The following is a 23,344-nucleotide window of genomic DNA, read 5'->3' as shown; positions in this document are numbered from 1 at the left end:
ATAAAATATGTAAATTATTTGAGGATATTACAGATTCTGTTATATTTTCTCGGGAATTAAAATGTACATTTGTATAAAGTAGTTAGTTATAATTATAAGCTGAAATATATAGGTTGTATAAAAATTGGTATCAATATAAAGTTGGTGATTTATAGTCTATGCTTGCAGTGACTTGTAAATAATTTGACACTTGTTTCAGAATTCTGAATTACTGAGACCCGAGTATTTTTATGTAGGTTTGAGTGTGAATGAATTTCACAAAAGATTAAACAATAGTTCATAAATATAAATAAGAAATATTTAGCAGAACCAAAATGCCGGACCATTTAGGTGATGATATGCGAAAGATCAAAGATGACAAAGAAGAACCAGAAAAGGAGATAAAATGTAAGTTTTTATTACGATGGTAGACTTCTTTTTCAATAAATTTACTACTAAAACTATATAATATCGTATATTAATCTAACTAATTTTCTTTCAGCGCTCGATGAAGGGGATATCGCATTATTAAAGTCCTATGTAAGTAAGAACAATTAATATCCTAAGATCGTGCTTGGATTCTAAGTTTACAATAGCTGTTTAGTCACAGGGTTAAACCATAACCTACCTTTTTGTTTAGGGACAAGGTCAGTACACAAAAATTATCAAAGAAGTAGAAGACGGTATTCAAACAGTAATGAAAAGGGTCAATGAACTTACTGGTATAAAGGAGTCAGATACAGGATTGGCACCACCAGCTCTTTGGGATTTGGCTGCAGATAAACAAACTTTACAAAATGAGCAACCATTGCAGGTAGGGTTTTAAGAAATAAAGTATATGTTTTTATTAACATTGTCAATATAGTATTTATTTCAACTTTATCTAAGATCATTTTTTGTAATTGTAGGTAGCAAGATGCACAAAGATTATTAATGCAGACTCCAATGATCCTAAATACATAATTAATGTAAAGCAGTTTGCAAAGTTTGTAGTTGATCTGGCTGATTCTGTAGCTCCTACAGATATTGAAGAAGGAATGCGTGTTGGGTAAGTAGAATTTTTGTGAATATAATATACAAAATTTCTTAGCTTTCATTTTTCTTAAATTATTATTTTTGTAGTGATTTGAGTGACAAGCAATAAATGCAGTTGTTTAGATTTTTACGTATATTATTGCTCTGCTGGACAATAGGAATTCTGATGTCCCTTTTCAGACTTTAGTACAGTATGGAGTCCAGAAAAAGTTCAACTGCATTAGTACGCAGTTTAACATTCATGCTCCTAAATGATAGTTCATACTTTCAGCTTACCACTTAAGATATGGTGTTTGAGTTATTTTATGAACAACAGTACACACTATTCTCTATAGTCCAGAGTAAGATATACAATGACAACTGACAATATAAACAATAATTATATATAAAAATACCCATTAATATAATATAAATACCCATTAAAACTATATATTTTGATTATAACAAAAGGCCAATAATCAAATAATGACCATTGTATTCTAATGTAAATGAATATTTCATCTTTAGTGTGGATCGCAATAAATATCAGATTCATATACCTCTGCCACCAAAAATAGACCCGACAGTCACCATGATGCAGGTTGAAGAAAAGCCAGATGTCACATACAGTGATGTTGGAGGTTGTAAGGAACAAATTGAGAAACTTAGAGAAGTAGTTGAAACTCCACTTTTACACGTAAGTTTTTGCTTTATTCAGTTTTTTTATGTAGGTCAACAGATGTTCTCACTTACTCAAAAGAGTATACTTCCGTACAAATAGACATAATTTTGTTCACCAAAGAGATAAAAAATAATAATAAATGGTTAGTTACAATGGTATTTTTCAAATTATTGATTGGCAACTAAATTAAACCTAAAGTTTTCAATATAAAGTAAAAAAGGAATTAACTTAAAATTTGATGATATATTTGGTTAAGATAAAAACAAATGAGTAAAAATGTATCACACTCTTTTAAAAATCTCTTGAGTTACAATAATGCTATATTCTAAGCATCCTACGGTTATTTTTTTTTTAAATATTAACAAAAGGTCCTGGTTAATTATATTTTTATTTTCTTTTTTAGCCAGAGAAGTTTGTTAAGCTTGGTATTGAGCCACCCAAGGGTGTACTGCTATTCGGTCCACCTGGTACAGGAAAGACACTATGTGCTCGGGCTGTAGCTAACCGAACTGATGCTTGCTTTATTAGAGTTATTGGTATGTTTTTTATACCACACTACTTATACACATGAGATTGTGTTTGTTGACATGGTTACAATGGTTTTACTATGTAAAAAGTAGAACATAGTAACAAAAAGTACCATCTTTAAATTAACATTTTTGTATATTGATATGTTCTCTGTATATAGTATAATGGAACATTTGTAGTTATAGTTTTCGCATCGCCGCACGCGCATGAAAGGTATTTCATAGACATTTTGTAGTTTTAGCAGGAATCCTTTTTTTTCTTACAATTAAAATTGCCTATATTAATCGGTGTTACTGATAATTTAGTATTCAAATGGTGAAAGAATTGCTAAAATCGGTCCAGTACTTTTTGAGCAAATTCGTTACAAACATACATACAAATCTTTCCTCTTTATAATATTATAATAGATTACTCAATTTTAAAACATAAAAAGCTGCATATAGTAGTAATATGTATGTCATGTTATTTTTTTTTAAATATTTCAGTTGGCCATTACTTTGTCAAAATTCATGTTGATACAGATTTAAATATATACATTTCTTATAATTAAATTATGGAGAGTAAAGAAAGAATACTTGTACATAAGCTTAGACAGTATTCTGATACAGCTCTCCGAAATTAAATCATATTGAACAACCTTGAAGATTTAAGTTTACCCTCAAGGCTACACAATATGTAACAATTCAAATCAGAAATGTTAACTATACCTTATGCCCTATATATATTTTTATTTCTTGTACTGCTTTGGAGATTAAAACGGTTCCCAGCAAAACAAATTGAAAAAAAATTAAAATCATTATTGGATTATATGAAGCCTATAAAAGTGGCAAATCATGACATTTTATTAAGGTTTAGATTTTTCGTTTTAGTTTTGCTGTTTTGCCTATATTTATGTTCATAACTAAATTGTGTTGTATTGTAAAATAAGTATTTATTTGTTTGTTTCTGAACTTATAAATAAGTATAACACTTTTTACTTCAAAATCTATGATCCATTATATTTCTTAGTATAAAATTAAATTTAATAAAATAGATATCAAAAATCACTAGAATTTAATATAACAATGACTTAATCGAAAAGCATTTAAAGTATACCAAATACCAATGTTATATAAAAATATGTTTACAGGATCTGAATTGGTTCAAAAATATGTTGGTGAAGGAGCCCGTATGGTGAGAGAGTTGTTTGAGATGGCTCGCAGCAAGAAAGCCTGCCTAATCTTCTTTGATGAAATTGACGCTATTGGAGGTGCTCGGTAAGTTACCCCAGATGGTGATGATGAATTGCTTTTCTCTAAATTATTTACGAAATAAAAGTCATGTACTAAAATTAATCCCAACTTCAAATATTTGTGTACTAGGAGAGTCTTCAAGTATTACGTCACGCAATTTTTGGACGCCCCCCCCATGTTAACGCGCCGTAATGTTTTTCTGTACAGTACTGTACCCAAGTACAGTAAAACGTTTCGTGACCACCTAGTGATTCTTTATATGTACTTAAAACTTACTAATATGGTGTAAAGTACTGGATAGTCGAAAATAGTATTAACAATAACGCGTAATTCTATTCCCGCCCCGTATCGTAACGTTTTACAAAAGGACCCCCCTCCCCCAAAATTCGTTACGTAATACTTGAACGCTCCCTAGAACAGAAATGTTGAAAAACAGCCATATCCCAAAAACTATTGTAACTACATTGAAACTACTTAACTTTGATTACTGTCTATTTTGCAAATACATATTTATATACTGTCGCATGTTCTGTCACACATACTGGCATGCAAATTTGTCTTAAAAGGAATATTACATAGACATAACATACATTATAGTCAATTCTTATATTATTTTATCACTACATCGACGTCATAATATATTTTAATAATTTAATTATCAAATTAATATTAATGTTTCACTCAAATAATCATTAATGATAAAAAAAATCCAATACCAAATAAAAACATTTTTATATTACGATAATTTAATGTATTGGATAGGAGAGTAAAGAAAGGGTACCCCGTGTAAGCTAAACTGGTGTTCTGATACAGCTCTCCGATATAAAACACAACTAACAACTTTATTGGTACCACTACCAATGAGGCTACTAGTTGTGGTACAGTTTTTAATTATATTTCCTGTGTGGGGCAGACATTTATTCATTGGATAACAAAACACTTCCATAATAAGGAGGGCAATGGGTAGTCTTATTGCTTCCACGCTACAGAAACAACAGGTGCCTTAGTCAAGATGCCTTAACAACATTACGTAGTGTATGTAGAAAGTTGAAAACGTAATTTGTATGAAAACTTTTCGACACGAAATATCCATACAAATTTAGTTTTCGACTTTCTACATATACTACTGTTAAGGCATCTTGATTAAGGCCCCTAATATGTCAGAGATAAACCTTCTAAATCTACCAATTCTCGGTTTCTATATCCAGTTTTTTAATTCTTTAAATAAAATGCTAGTGTTTTTGACAGCCTTTATAGAAATCTATCTCGTGACTATTTCTAATGGTATTTCGTTTAGTGAACCTACTTGTAAAGGAGTGTAATAGCAAAAAATTATCCAAGACAAATTGAACACCACATTTTTAATGCATTATTTAAAAAAAAACAGTTTAGTTCTACTGTAATCTAGCCTATTTTAGCTAATAAACAGTTATAATGTTCGTTTTTTTAATGCCTAGTTAGCGTGAGCACTAAGCTCACGCTAACTTTCTAGTGCCTTTAAAAACTATCTGATAAAACTTTCCACTATAATCCGCTCTACACTTATAGTTGCTAAAACACTGTCGGGGAACTGTGGGGCATCGACATACACGTAGTGAGAAGTGTATGTTGGGCTTTCACATATTTTAATTTCTTCGTCAACGCTTTCTTTATTTAAGTTCCAGTTTAGGATGTCGACATTGCGTATCAAGGAGCATTAAGTAACCCTGCTTAGGTTCGATTCGCGGTAAAACTATGTAATCCGGAATGTTGATACATCTATAATACAATAAATGTCTGTCAGGTTAATAGAATTGTAAATTGTATCATTAGGTTTGACGATGGTGCCGGTGGTGACAACGAAGTTCAGAGAACTATGTTGGAGCTGATCAACCAGCTGGATGGATTTGACCCACGTGGTAACATCAAAGTACGTATCCCCCCCTTTTTTTTGATAATCAAATCTATTGCGCTATTGTGAATAAAGTACTCTTGTCTCTAATATGCGTGGTATAAAAAAAAACATGGCAAGAAAGCCGTATTAAACCAAAATTTTATTCATATACATGTCCAGACAATTTCGAAATTTCCTTCCTTAAAAAATGTTCAAAAATTGTCTTAAAGGATTTGCTTGTATACAAATAAGACTTATTGATGCGCGATACTTGTTCCCTCCTAAAAGTATATGTAAAAACATTCCGTCACCACGAAAAGCTTAGCCAGGTTACGGGCTATATTTGGCGGGAAACGATTGTCACTTTTAATCATTGATATACAAAAAACCCAAGATGCACAGTCTCGAATAAAAGTAACGCTCGAAAGTGTCTCGAAACACTATTTCTGTCCCTTTCTATAACAGTATATGTTACAAGCATATATTATTGCAAAATCAACCTTACGTGAATCGCTTAAAGTTGTTATTACAACGCAGTGTATACGTACTTAAAGCAATAAAATTTTACGACCGACCGTGGTCGGTAGGACAAGGTATTGAGTGGAGTCGAATATGACTTTTTTATTTACAACTATTTAACATAATTTTAAATTTATCCGACTTTTCGGGTGCTTTACAGCGTGCGTGGTCACGGTGACTGAAGACAAAAGGTGTTGGATGTTAAATAGTTGTAAATTTATAATAATACATAACTTTAATCCGGTTAAAAAGTGTTTTCTTTAAATTAAAAAAAAAATGTTAAATTAATGTTAAATTGGCTACCTCCTGACCTACACTTTATATAGCGTAAATATATTTGTCAAAAACGACACACAAAAAAGTTCAAAAGTACATAAATTTATTTATAAAAAAAAAACACAAATAAATAACATCGACTCCACTTATTAGACGCGAGACTATTTGAAATGAGCGTTTTTTGAGGACGTTTTTTTGACGTTGAGTGTGCATCTTGGGTTTTTTGTATATCAATGCTTTTAATACTTATTCTATAAATAGCTAATGGGGCCTTGTTTTGACGTATAAAGACATTTTGACACGCTTTTAAAAATTGGGGTTAGTTGTAGAATTGTGAATATTATAGGTATATCGTATATTGTGTCAAAAAAGTATTTATTTTTTATTCTTAGACTCTTATGTCATTTAAATGGTATAATCTAATGATGTAAGGGATTGGTTAATAACATAAATAAGTCCTTTTTACCATCCAAAACTATGGAAAAAGCACATAATAATATTTTTGTTGTTCTCTGGACATACGAGGTTATCATTTTACAGCGACGATATTTAGTTTATTATTCCAAATCGTAAAAAAATACTTATTTAAAAAATGATGCCTGCATGTGTGTCTGGGCAGTTAATCGCTTTGGGTGACCTTTACCGAAACCACAAAAAAAAATCGGTAATTATATATATATGATTTTTACAGGTGTTAATGGCCACGAACCGTCCAGATACGCTAGATCCAGCTTTAATGCGTCCCGGGCGTTTAGATCGTAAAGTGGAGTTTGGTCTGCCAGATCTCGAAGGCAGAGCGCACATCTTCCGAATCCACGCACGTTCTATGAGCGTTGAACGTGATATTCGATTCGATTTATTGGCGAGACTCTGTCCCAACTCCACGGGTGCTGAGATTCGGTGAGTTGCATAAAATGACTCTTTGGCCTTTTAAGACTTTAATGTAGGTAACCTTAAAGACAACTTTGGTTTTTGAAGTTATACTTCTTTGGGCGCGTTAGGGGAAAATGATGAGAGTAAATTATTACGATGCGCGCACACCGTCACTAAAAACCGACAACCTGAAGTTAGCATAGTAAACATTTTAAAATAAAAAATGTCCATTTCTTTAATTATGTAGAAATAATTGTTTTGTAAAATTTAAATAAATTGAACTAGATAATGCGTTATAATAAAACTTTTAAAGTATTAAATACCTTTTTTCTATTGATAGTGTCGTTTTTTCTACAAACGAAGAATAAGGCTAAATATATATTTTTTTAAATATTAAACGTGAAAAAAAAACTAATGTCTAGATATTCATCATCTTAAGTTTTTACTACATTTAACAAAAGCATTCATTTGTTTTCTTATGAAAATAAATTTGTTGTGATAACTAAAGTCTTACAGACTATTGCTACCTCATTTCATTTATTCACAAAGATTATATATTTTTAATATGTACATTGTATCAAGGATTACTGTCGAATTATAATGACGTAAAAGCGGCCTCAATTCCCACTACGGTTCTCTTTCTAAAGACTAGGTGTTGACTATAACTTCAACATTATTCTTCTGACGTTATTGATGTATCACGTGACGCTCTATCTGTGTCTATTAATTTTTATGGTACATAAATCTAAATTATGTTTATAGGTCGGTGTGCACTGAAGCTGGAATGTTCGCGATTCGGGCTCGTCGTAAGGTCGCGACCGAGAAAGACTTCCTCGAGGCTGTCAATAAGGTTATCAAGAGTTACGCCAAGTTCTCGGCTACACCTCGCTACATGACCTACAATTAATATTATTAAAATAAAATATACCATTTCGATGTATTGTGTCTTTTATTATATTTTTTGTTAAAACAATAAATTTACGAAAAGTACAAAAACACCAAAAAACTTTTAAGGGGTTTATACTTGCTGCCCGAAGACCCACACCAAATTACACTAACTTAAAATAGCCTAGCGGTCTTATTAAGTGGCAGCTAGGTCAGGGGTACCGGGTTCGAGGGCAAGTTTTAATTTAAATTTGTTCTCGGCCTTTGGGAGGGTTGTGCGGTACCGGGCGAGTGCCAAAACCGTACATGGAGGACACGGTTGAATTTCTAAGGCAAAAAAGAACGAATTATAAAAATCCTATACTTGACGCTGGCTAATGCACAAATCGTGCCAGAGCCATAATAAAAAAAAGACTTAAAAAATGAATGAATACAATAAAACAAAAACAAATATTAACCCTATACAACATGTGTCATAAATTATTTTTTTCTGTTTTTTATTTTCTACCCAAAGCAGAAGCTTCTTGTTATTTGTGTTAGTTCAATATAAAATATGAAAACTTATTAAATTTAAACTGCTAGTTTCAAATGCGTCCACCCAGCGCTGAACTCTTCCATACAACAATTACCTATTGATACTATTGTATATTATGCAATACAGCAATTCTGCTATTATATCGCGTTTGGAAAAAAAAGGCTTTTTATGTCTGGGCCTCAGATTTCTGTATCTGTTTCATGACCATTTGTTAATCTAATATGTAAGTAGATGGACAGCCTCCAGTGCCTGACGTACGCCGTCGACTTTGTGGGTCTAGGGCAAGCAGGTTTCCTCACGATGTTTTTCTTCACCGTTCGAGCGTTAAATGCGTAGTGCGCACATAGAAAGAAAGTCCATTGGTGTATGATCCGGGATCGAACCTACGACCTCAGGGATATGAGTCGCACGCTGAATCCACTAGGACAAAACTGCTCACATAGAATTTAATATATAATAATTTAGAAATTGGAGTATAAAAAGACTACTGATAAACTTAATTATACTGTATAAGGGATGAATAGATTAAGTATAAACATTCATACTTGATAGATTTTTCTTCTGAAAAATAGGCAAAAATTTATGAAGCGTACCTACTTAGACATAGCTCAGTTTTACTCCAAAAAGACGAGTTCTTCTGTGTAATCTGGATCCAAATTGATAGACCTGGAATAACAATATACTTACTGCAAGCAAGAACTCTGAAGATAAATGGAGCAAAATTGTAACACTATGGCAACCAAGAGGCCATAACAGAAACAGAGGTAGGCATTTTAAAAGGTGGGCCGATGAAATCATGGAAATTGCTGTAAAGACTAAGACCTGGACGAGATTGGTATACAATAAGGAATAATGGAGGACAATGGGGAAGGCCTTTGCCCGTAGGCACACAGAATGAGTTATCGTAGATTAAGAAAAATAATAGTTATAATGTATATATTTTATATTTCTCATATAAGGCTATAAATAAATAAAATACTGTTCTCTTTCTAACATAATAATATTCCATCCACAGATACCGACTGAAAACTATAGAATTTATTTAGTAAACAGTGAGGGTAGTACAGCAATATTACAACAAATAATTGCGACTAAAGTTGTCGCCATTTTAGTAACTCGTGCGTCTTTGTTGTGATATAAAAAGTGTTGATTATTAATTGTTAAACAATGTCTCTTACGGTATGTATTTTAAATTCATTTTAATTTCTAGAAAATTCATAGTAAACAAGATAATATGATCATAATACATTGTAAAAAATTGTCCATAAATTTAAACGAAATTGTTTATAGCTTGTGATTTTTAAAAGGTTAAAGCTACCTTAAAATGAAAGGCAGACGAATTATTAGACGTACTTTCGTGATAAAATATTAAAATAGTTTTTCTTATGTAAAGTATGATATTAATTTATCCTTTATAACATTTGTTCGGTATTTGAATATTATAGGTATACTTAGCTAATTAGTTGTCTACATCCCATTGTAATACTTAATTTAATTCTCAGAAATTTAGATATATCCTTGATAACGCTTTTATATGTTTGATTACATTATAGGACAGTTTTATGGATGTAGTGGAACTATGCACACTTTTGCAGTGTTTGGGATTCAATGTCAAATCATTGGAGACTAGAGATGTTAATATGAGTCAAGATAGTTCCACGCGCAATGTTGTAATTACTTGCCAGGTACCTATGTTGTTATCATTAAAGAAGAACCCCCACAATAAATATTTCAGAAAGAAATGTTTTAAATTCAGACAGTAGTAAAAACTATTAAACAACTTGTCTTTTGATAAATTTCTATATGGTTTTTAAAAACTCAAAAGAGTCTACTTAGTTTCACAATAAATTATTGATTGAAAAACTCAACAATTTTTTTTATTTTTTATTTGTTAAATAATTTGGGGCCAGGGGCCTCCACAAAGCCTCCATACCTCTAAATCCGGCCTTGATTATAGATTTTGTTGTGGTTAGAATGAAAATTAATACATGCTGAAACATTTACTTGGTAATTGAATAGTTTTTGGTCAATTGTTCTCGAGTTTCATAATTTTTATGTAATTTCCAGTCTTCTGGACTCCACGTTATAATGGAAAGTTCAGAGTTGAGGTGTTCATGCCCGCCGGATGCGAATAAAAACAACAGCGGCTTTTGGGAGGTATCGGGGGTTACAGGCGGGAAACAACATAATACGGTAAAAAAATATTAATCTTGTTCTAAATAAATGTAAAAGGTTTATAAAAGTTCTTATCTACATTATGTTCTACTGTTCTCCCCTCGGGTTTCCCGCGCTAATGAGCTTATTATTATAAATAGTGGCAACAATCCCTCTTTTATCGACACGACCGCTTCAATTTATAAATTTTTGGTTTATCATTGCGATATCTCGATCCTGTAGATATGTGTACAGTAAAGGTTTCTAACACAATCAATTTGATAGAGATGTTAGATTGGAGGATCAGTAACACATTTCTTCCAGAATATTAACATCTACTTTTCTTTTTTTTTAATAGAACAGCGGGCAAATGGAGGGTGACGTGATGCTAAGTTAAACCGACGCCCATAGACACTCTCAACGACAGCGGGCTCGCGACCGCCAGAAAATGTTTTCTCCGATTTTCTGCCTACCCTCCCTGAATAGAATAGATATAATCAAAGAGAATTAAAGTAAATTACTTTAATTTTTGGTGTTCTTACTTGTATTATAAGTCATAAGAAATCGTGGACAGTTTGTAGACATAACACTTACAGAAGAACAAGTTCACTAATTTTTTTTAACAAATAGCAACTTCGATGTAGGTTGTTTAATGTTTATACAAATCAAAATTTTATTAAAACTTATACGAGTATAAGTGCCTACGTTCAGCAGTTTTTGCGTACATCCATCTATCCACATTCACTAATATTTTCTCTTTATATTGGTATTTATTATATCCGTTTGTATACAATTTTAGTCACGGTAAAAACAAATTGTAGAAAGTTGGTAGATTTAGAAAATAGGCGTCCAACTTAGATAGTAATATCATTATATTAATAATCATCTTACGACCGTATTTTCCTCTATTTTACAATGCTATTTAATGATAAAATGAATTTGCAGGAAAGTGGAAGCGGCCTTCTAGGATATCTATCCAAAACACATCAGGAGCAAATATCAAAAGAATTGCAAAATATTGTAAAATTCATCAAAGAGAACATAACCAATGAAAAACCTAAAGGAGCCAATAGATCAGCTAGTATGTTGGAACTAAGTACGCCTGAGATAAGGTAATTTACTAACGTTACTCCTTTATCGTATTTAATGTAATTTATTAACTATTTGATAGCGAGAATTTTATTTTATACAGTGTAAACTTAAGTTTAACGAACTCCCTAAAGCGTCAAAATCAATTGGCTTTGGTTGGTGTAGCTTGTCTTCCATACAATGATACACTCTACATCGCATTACACCCATCCTCAATAACAACAACAATTAAATAATAAAAAGTACCTTTTATGCTGCCGAAATTAGTTAAAATTGCGGAGCTGTATGTTGTTTTGTCGTTTTATTGTCCTAGCGAGAAATAAACTCGACTACACGTCATACGTACCGAACGTTCCAAGAAATCCGTATTTTTTACAAATTGCGCATGCTTGCATGTGCTTTATCACGAAGATGCTTCAATATCGCAGGATATGAATTAAATAAGTAAAAATATACAACCGAACTACTGGTGCATTACAAAAAGAACAGACAACGCAAAAGCCTTCAAAACGAATTGTTTTTATATAATTACTAACACTAGTCTGAAATATTTTTTTTTTAAATGCACATTGCACAGTCCCTTGTGTCTTATATAGAGTTTACACTGTATATGTATAATTTCCTTACAGGTTAAAATTAGAAGCAGACACACCGACACGTTACCGTTCTTTGGACACGTTGACAACTGTTGATGATTCGTCACCATCGTTCCCCATACCAAGATCTTTTAAGGGACAGGTAAGTTCAGAACCATGTAGTTCAGCGGCTTTTCCCTATGTCTTAATCCCTTTTATAGTTTTTGACATGACATGCGTATTTGTCTTGAGCGCTGTCAGACGTCAAACATCAAACAGAATTAAGAGCTCTTGAAACTAGACTTAACTTTGATTGATGTTCTAGAATATAGATTGAGAATTAGCGCTAATGCCTCGAAAGTCTTATTTGGTTATGACCTACCGGAGTTATAATTTTCCCTAAGTTTCAAATCTGAAAGACCCTTAATAATATATAATAGATAAAATAAATAAATAGAATGTTTTTTGTTCGTTCCTGTGGCATTTCCCCGCTGTATTGCGATATTTATTCGATGAGCGAGCGACACCAATAGTATCAACCAGGCACCAACTCTTCAACTAGCGCCTGTGAACGTGTGTGAACTCCACGGCCCAAGAGTCTACTCCAAAGGAAAAGTTGGGACCTTAATACCAACATTTGATGACATATTATAAACTGATCACCTATTTAGTAATAATCGTTAATGAATCGGCTATAAAAAACCTAGGTTTAAATCTATAGTTTTAGCGTATCGGTTTTAATGTGTATTTTTTCAATATTGATAAAGCTACTACGAAAGTTAGTTAATATTGTTGCATTATTAACGGGCTGCCAAGGGGCCTGTCGTCTTTTTAGAATGCATCATGTTTTGATTAGTTACCTCTAAGCTGCTCTTTAAATCTGGGCAGCTTGGTAAGTATAATTCTTACCGACAGAGTTCACTTTTAGCACACTAATTAAAACATTCCAAATTGCTTAGAAATAATTTTATTTGTTTACTAACCCATTGAAGCTGCTAGACTATATTTATTTATATTTTATTTTTTATTGATAATACTAAATCCTTTACCTAGATACCAAAGATCCTTGAAAGACAAAGGACGTATTCCGTGTCATCTACTCCGGATAGTCTCTGTGGTTGGAACAAAACATCAAGGTAATTAGGAGTACTTTAAGGCGCGAAACATATAGAAAAGGCGTAAGGTGAGAGGAAGGAACAGATAAGGCACGGATGCGACATAAATTATATCAAAGAGGCGAAGAGACGGCTCAAAGAGTCATTACGCAGGCTGACTTTATCGTGATAGCATGTTTTCCTCATCACTCTAGTTGCGACTGCTAGCGACGCGGAACAGGTGACGAAACGACGTGCCTGTGCCACGCCGCTTGAGTATAATTAACAACGTGCCGCTTACGTACATTTTGTATTGACGCATTTTGAAGCGGCAAGGCGCGGCGCAGGCACCGCGCCTTCACCTACGTCTTTTCTGTGTGTTTCGCGCCTAAGGGCTAAGGCGCCTCAGTTGCCAGTAAAACTGTTGGTGTAACGATAAAATCAAAGATATAATCCTTTACTTAGGACGTATTCCGTGTCATCTACACCGGATAGTCTCCGTGGTCGGAATAAAACATCAAGGTAATTAGGAGTAGGTACTTTAAGGCGTGATTTTGACATTTGATAGATTATGTTTGAAGTCCCGTAACGTCCAAATGGACTGTTTAATATATCGATTTCTGCATCTGTTTCGATCATAGTCAAGACGAGTGACAGCGGCCTCTAAAAATAAGTACTATGCCGTAAGAGTTTTGTTTTGCCGAGATCGAACCAAGGAACTCTTACGCACAAAGCAACGCAGGCATTATATTATTTTTATTTATTTTATTATTTATTTATTAGCCTTATATCAGAATACAAAATATATACATTATAACTGTTATTTCCTTAATCTATGATAACTGATTCTGTGTGCCTACGGGCAAAGGCCTCCCCCATTGTCCTCCATTCTTTCTTATTGTAAACCAATCTCGTCCAGGTCTTAGATTTTCCTGCCATTTCCACGATTTCATCGGCCCACCTCTTAAATTGCCTACCTTTGTTTCTTTTATGGCCTCTTGGTTGCCATAGTGTAACGATTTTGCTCCATTTTTCTGCTCCTCTTATGGTATGTCCAGCCCATTTCCATTTTAGTAATTTTGTTTTATACACAACGTCAGCAAACCCTGTTTTATCTCTTAATTTTTTGTTACTAATTTTATCAATTCTTCTTTTCTTTATTATGCTTCTTTCCATGGCTCTCTGGGTTACACTTAATCTTTCGCATTGTGCTTTGGTAAGTGCCCATGTTTGACAGCCGTATGTAAGAATTGGTAGGATGCATATGTTGAAAAGTTTTCTCTTGATGTGCATGCTTGTTTGACTATTTTTCATAACTTCTTTTAGGGACCAATATCTCTTCCATGCATTTCCAATTCTTCTGTCTATTTCCTTTGTAGTTGAATCATGGTTGGATATCAGTTGACCTAAATAAAGATATTCTGATACATAATCTATTGTGTTGTCATCTATTTTTATTACTCTGTCATTCCTGCCATTGGTCATTGCTTTAGTTTTTTGGATGTTCATTAAGAGTCCAACTTCTTTGCTAGCTGTATTCAGTTCTATGAGCATATTTTGTAATTCTTCTGCCGTATTTGCAAATACCACTATGTCGTCCGCGAATCTCAGATGGGTCAGTTTCTCGCCATTTATATTTAAGCCATATTCTGTCCAATCTAACTTTCGGAATATTTCCTCTAGAACAGCTGTAAACAGTTTGGGCGATAGTGGGTCGCCCTGTCTTACTCCTCTGAGGATATTTATGTCGCAGCCTTCCTTTTCCATTTTGATCTTTGCTGTGGTACCTGTGTAGATGTTCTTAATTATCCTTATGTATTTGTGCTCCACACCCTGCTTTCGCAAAGCTTCCCAAATTTTTGAGTGATCCAGTGAATCAAATGCCTTGCAGTAGTCTACAAAGCAACAGTAAAATTGGATGTTATATTCTTTGCACTTTTCAGCTATCTGTCTAGCAACGTGCATGTGATCCACTGTCGAGTAGTCGTTTCTGAAGCCTGCCTGCTCCCTGGGTTGATTTTCGTCCAAAGTTTTACTGATACGGCTTAAAATAATTTTTGAAAATACTTTATATAAGTTGGACATTAGGCTTATGGGCCTATAATTGCCAATGTCATCTCTGTTACCTTTTTTATGCAGTAGTTTAATAGACGATACAGTCCAGTGTTTTGGAATACTTTCCGTTTCCAGGATAGTATTGAAGAGTTTAGTCAGGAATGGTGTAATTATATGCTTTGTTTCAAGTAGCACTTCATTTGAAATATTATCAGGACCTTGTGCTTTGTCTCTCTTCAGTGCGCTGATTGCTTTTTCGACTTCGCGTATCATAATGGATGGTACTTTATCTGAGTCAAGTAGTTCAATGTGTTCAATTGTTGATCTTTTTGAGTACAGTTCTCTGTAATAATCTGTGGCAATACTTATAATATCTGGTCTTTTAGTTTTGTCTTTACCAGATAAATCTTTGAATTTGGGTATCCATTGCACCTTTTCTTGTAGTAGTTTTATGGCTTTTTTAGTTCCTCCAGTTTTTTCAATTAGGTTTTCCAAAGTTCGTAGTCTATATAATTTCCTGTCCTTTCGCATACTCATTCTTAGATCTTTGCTTAGTTGAGCAATGACTTTTCTAACTTCTACTGTTTTAGGGGAAGTTTGTATAATTTTTTCCCTTTTTTCCATTATTCGTTTTGTCTTTTCCGACAGTAAATCTTTTCCTTTTCCATGTACTTCTTTTTTCGTACTAAATTTACCAAGAATATCTGAGAATTTGCTGTAGATTTTCAGTGTATTCAGCTCTGATAGATCTTCTTCTATGTTCTTCAATTCTACTTCCAGTTGTTTGGCTGTTAGTTGTGGTCCTTTATTTTTCGTTGTTTCTTTTTGGTGGTTAGTGAATTTTCTAGTACATTTTATTGTTGTAGATTTAAGCTGGGTTCGCACCATTCGATGGTTAGTGTTAAAATTTAAATTTGAAATGACTTGACAATCTTCGAATGATCTGGCACGATTGGTAAGTATATAGTCAATCTCATTTTTATAGCGCCCGTCAGGGGATGACCATGTCCATCTTCTGTTTTGTTTTTTCTTGTATAGTGAATTTAAAATGACTAAGTGTTGTTCGAAAGCTAAATCTATTAGTTTCTGTCCATTTCTTGATCTTTTTCCTTGGTAGTGAGGTCCCATTATGATTTCTCCGCCGTCTTTCCTAGTCCCTATTTGAGCATTAAAATCTCCCATCAGGATTAAATTTGTTGAACCTAATTCGGTTAAAGTGTTGTTTAGTTTTTTATAGAAGGATTCAATGGTGCTGTCAGAAGATTGCTCTGTAGGCGAGTATACTTGTACTATGGTCCATTCCTTTTTAAATAAAGGTAGCATGATTTTTAGGACTGCTATACGCTCTGAAACCCCTTGAAATTCAAGGATATTGTTTTCTAATTCTTTATGTATCATGAAACCGACGCCATATTGTCCTGGTGTCTCTCCCTTAGAACATAGGACAAAATCGCCATAGTCTTCTATTTTATCGCCCATGCGTCTAACTTCACTGATTCCTATTATACTCCACTTTATTCTCTCCAGTGCCATTGTCAATTCTAGCAGACTATCTTCTGTTCTCAGTGTGCGTACATTAAAGGTTGCTATATAAATCTGGTTCTTTTGTTGGTATTCTTTTGGGGGGGAGTGGTCTAATTCCCCACGGGGACCAGCCGGGTTGGGGAATGCTTCTTTTGTTTGATTTTGTTTATTTGATTGATTTTGTTTATTTGTTTGATTTTGTTTATTTGTTTGATTTTGTTTATTTGTTTGATTTTGTTTATTTGTTTGGTTTTGTTTATTTGTTTGATTTTGTTTATTTGTTTGATTTTGTCTATTTGTTTGATTTTGTTTATTTGTTATGTAAATATTGTTGTTATTTTTGTTTTGATTTTCTATTGTTGGGTTGGGTCTCCTGTTGTTGTCGGCGTCTGTTGAGCGTTTTTTGATGCTGAAGGTGAAGGTAGTGACAGTGATCTGCCACGTGCTACGTAATCTAGCATGCAAGTTTTATTAATCTTCTTTGGGCCCGCAGTACGTGTGTTAGTTGGAGATTTGCTTGGGGAGTTAGTGGAGTCTCTTTTTCTCTTATCTCTTTTGTCCTCTTTCGGTTCTTTCACGACTATTTTATCCTTGAAAAAGTAACAAATTTTTCCCATTGCTCGTTCCTCCTTTAGTTGAGGCAGAAGTTGTTTCCTCTTTTCCAAGGTTTCCTTGCTAAGGTCCTCCTTAATATAGATATCAGAATCTAATTTCTTTTTGTTCCTAAGTACTTCGTTTCTTCTCCAGTTTGTTGTAAACATTACAAGGATAGGAGGCGGTTTGTTGCCTTTTTTTTCTCCTAGTCGATAAGCTTTATTTATTTCATTCGAGTTAAGATGAAGGTTCATGTTTTCTTCAAGTACTTTTTTTATGACTTCGATTGGAGACTCCATGCGCTGTTCCTCTTTTATACCAAAGAAGATTATGTTGTTTCCCTTCCTGTATTCTTCCATGGACTTAATTTTGTCATGTAAGATTTTTACTTCAGTCTTCAGGCTTTTGTTTTCTTCCACCAGAGCAGTCAGTTTCTCGTTGACATTCTCTGACACGTTTCTAGTGACAGCTTCGGTTATTGCCTTTGTTTGCGCAGCCATCTCCTCCTTCAATCTGTGCCAAAAAATATCCATCTCCTTTTCCATTATTTAGTTGGAATACTTGTTAAGGGTTGGCAACACTAGATTCCGGTTTCGGTGTCAGCCAGTAAACATCTGTTATCGTTAACTCGTCCGAAAATAATTACAATTCGCTTCGAGCTCGGGAGCGGCGGCGGCGATTTAATTCCTTACAGAATTATTTTTCCTTTTATATTATATCTGTTAGAAATAAATTAGATATCTTCGTAAAAAATATAAAACCAAAATTAAAAATATTTGATCTTTCAATATCCCGAGTGTAGGTTTGAACTCAGGCCGATAGAAATGTTCGATTCAGGAACACAGCTTATCTGCGACGCCGAGGCACTGTATGACGAGGAGGACGAATTACTCGAACAGTTTCTTTCTTGAGTGACGTTTACAAACAGTGACTAATGCAATATTAGGTCGTCACGTTCACACGTTTATCATCACAAATACAAAGTCATAGTTTTTCTTCTTCTTGTAGTAATATCAACAATAACTGACTGATCTTTGTTATAAGTCACTTGCACTTGGTTTTTACACGCACTTTTGATTGTTTTAGTCAAAACGATAAGTCACCGAAATCGAAGCCACGATAACACAAATTAAAACGTGATATTTTTATATTTTTTACACTAATAATGAGGCAGATACGTTTGCCTGTGGTATATCTTCTCCTGGTTCAGTTCAATATTTGCTTTTTATTGTGTATTCTCACTTATTTCTATTTTTAATTGGTTATTTTGTGAGGACTCGATATTCAACTTGCGCCTACCCGCAACAATCTCTATCTAATAATCTATTTTTAACTAAATCTTAATAAAAAATTTCTCTCGCGTTTTTTAGCCCTATTCAAGAGCCTCAAACATCGAAATATATTTTAGAGAAGCTTATCTACGCTTCAAATTGTTGTGAAGAAACCCAAAAACATATTAAATATGTTATCCAAACATTGAGTGGAAAAACTAAAAACGATTCGTCGTGCCAGGAATTAGATGTTTCTAAGATACCTGTTTTTAAAGTGAGTACATTAGCACATATAACAAATCCTAATGGTTGTTCAGGTTTCTATAATATCCCTTTCAGTAAAATATGCCTTGTATCTCATTATACAGACAAGGTTGAGGAGCCAATTGTTTTTACTTCAACTATGGAGTGATTTTATATTGTTTGGTCTGCAAATTTTTATTGCAGTGGCTAGATCCGCGACCTACGTTTCTTGCGTTCAGATTACAGCGGTAACGCAATTAATTTTTCTTTCTATGTTCAATTGATGCTATCTTGTACGAAGGAAAACATTGTAAGGAAACCGGCATGCCTTAGAGCCGAAAATAGACGTAATGTGTCAAAAGCACAGACCTGCCTTGCGATTCTCTAACTGACTTTTCGAACACTCACAGCGGCGGTCGCGCTCAAATCAGTCGTCAGTCAGAATGCCAAATCGTAAAATGACTGCTTTACGACTGATTTGAGCGCGACCGCCGCTGTGAGAGTTCGAAAAGTGAGTTACAGAATCGCAACTGATTACCTATTTACTAATGAAATAAAATAAACAAGTAATACATGGAAATCTGTGACCAAACGAAGTTTTGTAAAGAGTATATGACTAAAATACACGAAAACCTGGAAAGCGATTTGGGCACACGTTATTTATTTATAAAAATATGGCTTTCTAGGTGGCAGATACACCAAAAACCCACTTCCTGTCATGCTCCAATATACCAGCATCAGTAACACCAAGTGATGAGAAAGACAATCTAAAAAGAAGTGAATCAAGCACATCAACAATCGCCACAAAAGAGAAAACGTCTCGTCTACGCCGGCTCTCTCCTAGCCTTTTGAAGCTTAAAAAGGATATTACACCAAAAGTAGATAAAAAACCCAAAGAGAGTAAATTGACTAGTAAGTAGTTTATTTTACACATTCCTTAGTCCTTCAAAGCGAACAGTTCCTTGATATTTATAGTTCTATTTTAGTTTTGAGTTGATAGTACAGTGGAATCTTCTTTTACTCGAACTTAGTTAAGTCGAAAAAAATTGCCCTTCCGCTAACCTACTTTGTAACTCGGAACAAAATGTTATTTACCAACGAAGTATTGATAATACATATTTAAACTCAACTCGAATTTTAAAACGAAGACTCCGCAAGTCGTAGTTAGTAAAATATAATTACGTCTTACTTGGAGTTCCCCAAAATAATAGCATTAAAATCCAAAATGATTGTTGGGATTCGGGGCTTAGAATATATAAGAAGCAAGAGATAGCTCTTATTTCTTATATCTTTTGTTTTTGATTTGCACACGTGCAATGAATGAATACATACATTTTTTAGAGAACAGTTTATGTAAAAATATATATACAAAACTTAAGATGAATTGTTATTCAAATTCGACTCTACAAATAGAAAAATACACATAGAAATCGTGCCTCTGTAAGTCGAAATTACAACAATTAAATCATATGTATCTCGAAGTTTTTGTTAAGTCGAAAACTCCTTAAGCCGAGTTATCACATATTATTATAACAAGTTATAGATATTCCACTGTATTATCATAATTTAACTGAAACACAAAATATTTTTTGTATTTTTTAGGTTTATTCAAGCCAAAAAAAGTACTTCCACCGCCAAGTACATCGAAATCGAATTTAATGAGTCCAAATTTAAGTGCATCTAATAAAAAGTTCAGCCACATTAAATCAACAATACCGAAACCGTCTTCCGGAAAACCAAAAGATCAGAATCTTTAAATATTCTTCTGTGTAATTCATGTATGGTTAATAAATTTTTGTATTATTTATTTTTGTTTTTCATTACGTTCTAGATGTTTCTGTATTACTGCCATCAAAGAGTAACTTTTCAACCGCTTTTTCGAGTTGATTATTCTGATTTGCTTTTTTATTTTTTTTAGATATAGATTCAGCTCTTTCTGAAATATCTTCTCTTTTATTTGATTTTAAAACCTTTTTGCTTCTCTTTAGCTGAACTGTGGCTGGGCACATAATGCTCTCTATCAAGTCGTCTTTCACGCTTCTTTTAATGATATCTCCATTGTTCTGGAAAGCTTCGCGCCTGGTACTTTTATAAAGCTTTTCTTCGGTACCAAAATTATCATCATTACTTAATTCAGTGTTACTATCAATATCGCTTTCATTATTTTTAAAACGACATCTTATTTCCCGCTCTTGACTTTTTGTTGTTAGATCTTTTAAAGTATATCGTTCACTTTTATTCTTTTTTCTTTCTTTTCTAGCAAGCTTTAGACATATAGTCGCTTTAGGATAGCCAGAAAATTGTTGATAACTTATGCCTTTTTCAAGAGATACAAAAGAATTCAAAAATCGTCTGGGATGAATATCCTCGGGTGTTTCGTTTAGTAAATAATAGGTCTTTTTTAAAAAGGATTTTTTATCCAAAGGATTTTGTTTGTGAAAAAAGTTTTCTAATTGCTTGTATGTAGTCAGTCGTCTTATAGCGTTCTTTTGAATAATGTTATATGACACAACAGCCATCAAAATAAATGATGGCTCATTGCTCACAATGTGATCCCACAGTATTAGCCATTCAGAACATGTGAGAACTTCACTAAAAGCAGTTTCTAGGATTTTTAAAGCATAGATTTGACTTGTTATACCGAGTTCACAATAATGATCTAACAGTTGTTGGTCATGTTCTGCTAAAATATTCTCTATTATAGCCAAAATGCTAAGAGGTGGGAAGGGCGCATACTCAAACCACAGCTGACATTGGTTCATCAAAACTGTTGCAACACACTCAAATAACAATAAGGGATCCTTATGCAATACTTTAACAAATGGGAAAACAAAACCTGGAAGAAATTTTAAGACCCCAAATAATGGACACCAATGAGCAAGACATGACAGCAGTCTTTTCAAACTTTTCAGAGTGATTGTACTGTGAATTGTAAATTGTTTCTCAATATCTTTAAAAGCTGTATGAATTCCTTTGTCAACAAGGGTTGAATAGGCTATTTTGTTTCTAGGGGTCACTAGAAGTGATCTCCAAATAACTGATCTAAATTTTTCAGGATACTCCCCATATTGCATTAGTATTCTTCTCAGTCTCACACTATCCATGCATGTGCGCATCCTTTTTTCAACTTCTAATTTTGTATGTAGATCATTTTTAGATTGAATCTTATAAGGAGGATTTATATGAGCTGGTGTAGGTACAATAATTTTATCTTTTGAAACTTTAGCCAGGTCCAAAACACATGATGTGTTATAAACATTTACTTCACCTAACTGTAAAATGCATAGAAAATATTTTCCACTGGGACTTACAATAAAATTTCTAATTCCAGATGATTCACAGCGAATGTTATGTATAACTTTCAATGTCTCTACATTGATCATATAAAGTATGCAATCACTGCTTAAGACACCCAGTATTTTATTGGATCCACCATCAAATACTTGCGGTATGAATGAAACAAGTTGTACTCCAGATATATTGTACTTTGTTAAATCAATAGACACAAGAGCTTTCCATGTATCCATGCTGAACAAAATTAAGGTTGGAGAGAGCCCTGCCATTGCCATTGCTCTACCGTTCATAGTAAACGCTATACTTTTCATATGTTTTAATTCACTTGGTATAATTTGTTTTAAAGATTTCATAGTTTCATGTCTCCATATTTGAACAGTATCATTTTGAAAACAGGATACCAAATAATCACCAGCTGGTGTAAACATAATTTGTTGAATTTGGGCACCAGAATAAGTATTCAATGTAAAATATTTGGTATAATTAGTAAGTTCCCATAAAATAGCTTCAGCAGCACTTGCTGTTAGAAGATTATTCATTTTACTATTTGAATAGGAAATATGTTTTACAGGGGCACTGTGTCCAGACAATGTGAAGGATATTGAACCGCTTTCTATATCCATAAAATGTATATCGTAATTTTTGTTGGCAACTATTAAAGTATCTAGCTTATTGGGATAAAAGTGTAGTGCCGTGCACGGTCCTTGACTTGCTAACTTCCAAAACTTCAGATCAGCAAAATCTAATATAAATATATTTCCTACATTATCCGCACATGCTAATTTTTCGTGAATATCATCGAATGAAGCTGAAGAAAATCTGATACGACGACCGCGGACAGTGTGGTGCAGCTGTAATATAACACCATATTTTGGCTTTGACTTAACTTTTAAATCGTACTTTTCTATAGTGTCGTTTGCGTCATGATTTTGGTCCATTTCCTATTGGAATCAATATTAAATAGAATTTAAAATAAGTATTGTTAATATATTTTAAATTTGGCGGAAGCGGATTCAATACAAATTACAAACATCAAAATATAAACACTGTGATTT

General features: G+C 33.4%; 3 protein-coding genes across 4 annotated transcripts; 2 read left to right on the top strand and 1 right to left on the bottom strand.

Annotated features, from left to right (window-relative positions):
• Positions 1–199: 199 nt before the first annotated feature.
• Positions 200–7,916, top strand: LOC125060624 (26S proteasome regulatory subunit 7). Its single transcript, XM_047665582.1, has 10 exons — positions 200–387; positions 482–519; positions 620–793; positions 888–1,027; positions 1,522–1,690; positions 2,079–2,211; positions 3,333–3,459; positions 5,248–5,344; positions 6,795–7,003; positions 7,739–7,916. Exons 1-10 carry the CDS (start codon positions 315–317, stop codon positions 7,881–7,883), a joined length of 1,305 nt encoding a protein of 434 aa, XP_047521538.1. The 5' UTR covers positions 200–314; the 3' UTR covers positions 7,884–7,916.
• Positions 7,917–9,439: 1,523 nt separating this feature from the next.
• LOC125060825 lies at positions 9,440–20,799 on the top strand. Of its 2 annotated transcripts, XM_047665928.1 has the most exons (10): positions 9,440–9,575; positions 9,950–10,081; positions 10,464–10,589; positions 11,496–11,662; positions 12,269–12,377; positions 13,268–13,350; positions 13,774–13,830; positions 18,852–19,026; positions 19,682–19,907; positions 20,598–20,799. In XM_047665928.1, exons 1-10 carry the CDS (start codon positions 9,564–9,566, stop codon positions 20,750–20,752), a joined length of 1,242 nt encoding a protein of 413 aa, XP_047521884.1. In that variant the 5' UTR covers positions 9,440–9,563; the 3' UTR covers positions 20,753–20,799. The 2 variants fall into 2 exon arrangements, with proteins under 2 accessions (XP_047521884.1, XP_047521885.1); XM_047665929.1 differs by lacking the exon at positions 13,774–13,830.
• Positions 20,579–23,344, bottom strand: LOC125060824 (TBC1 domain family member 31). Its single transcript, XM_047665927.1, has one exon. It carries the CDS (start codon positions 23,225–23,227, stop codon positions 20,816–20,818), a length of 2,412 nt encoding a protein of 803 aa, XP_047521883.1. The 5' UTR covers positions 23,228–23,344; the 3' UTR covers positions 20,579–20,815.

This window comes from Pieris napi, chromosome 22 (assembly GCF_905475465.1).
Source record: "Pieris napi chromosome 22, ilPieNapi1.2, whole genome shotgun sequence".
In the NCBI taxonomy this organism is placed as follows: Eukaryota; Metazoa; Arthropoda; class Insecta; order Lepidoptera; family Pieridae; genus Pieris; species Pieris napi.
This window is presented reverse-complemented; position numbering and strand designations above follow the sequence as displayed.

Bases quoted from the DNA above. Each gene is read 5' to 3' on its own strand.
- LOC125060624 (XM_047665582.1), top strand. From the start codon at position 315: ATGCCGGACCATTTAGGTGATGATATGCGAAAGATCAAAGATGACAAA. The intron at 1,028-1,521 runs GTAAGTAGAATT...TTTCATCTTTAG, and splicing joins GAAGAAGGAATGCGTGTTGG to TGTGGATCGCAATAAATATC. The intron at 5,345-6,794 runs GTACGTATCCCC...TGATTTTTACAG, and splicing joins ACCCACGTGGTAACATCAAA to GTGTTAATGGCCACGAACCG.
- LOC125060824 (XM_047665927.1), bottom strand. From the start codon at position 23,227: ATGGACCAAAATCATGACGCAAACGACACTATAGAAAAGTACGATTTA.
- LOC125060825 (XM_047665928.1), top strand. The intron at 10,082-10,463 runs GTACCTATGTTG...TGTAATTTCCAG, and splicing joins ATGTTGTAATTACTTGCCAG to TCTTCTGGACTCCACGTTAT. The intron at 10,590-11,495 runs GTAAAAAAATAT...ATGAATTTGCAG, and splicing joins GCGGGAAACAACATAATACG to GAAAGTGGAAGCGGCCTTCT.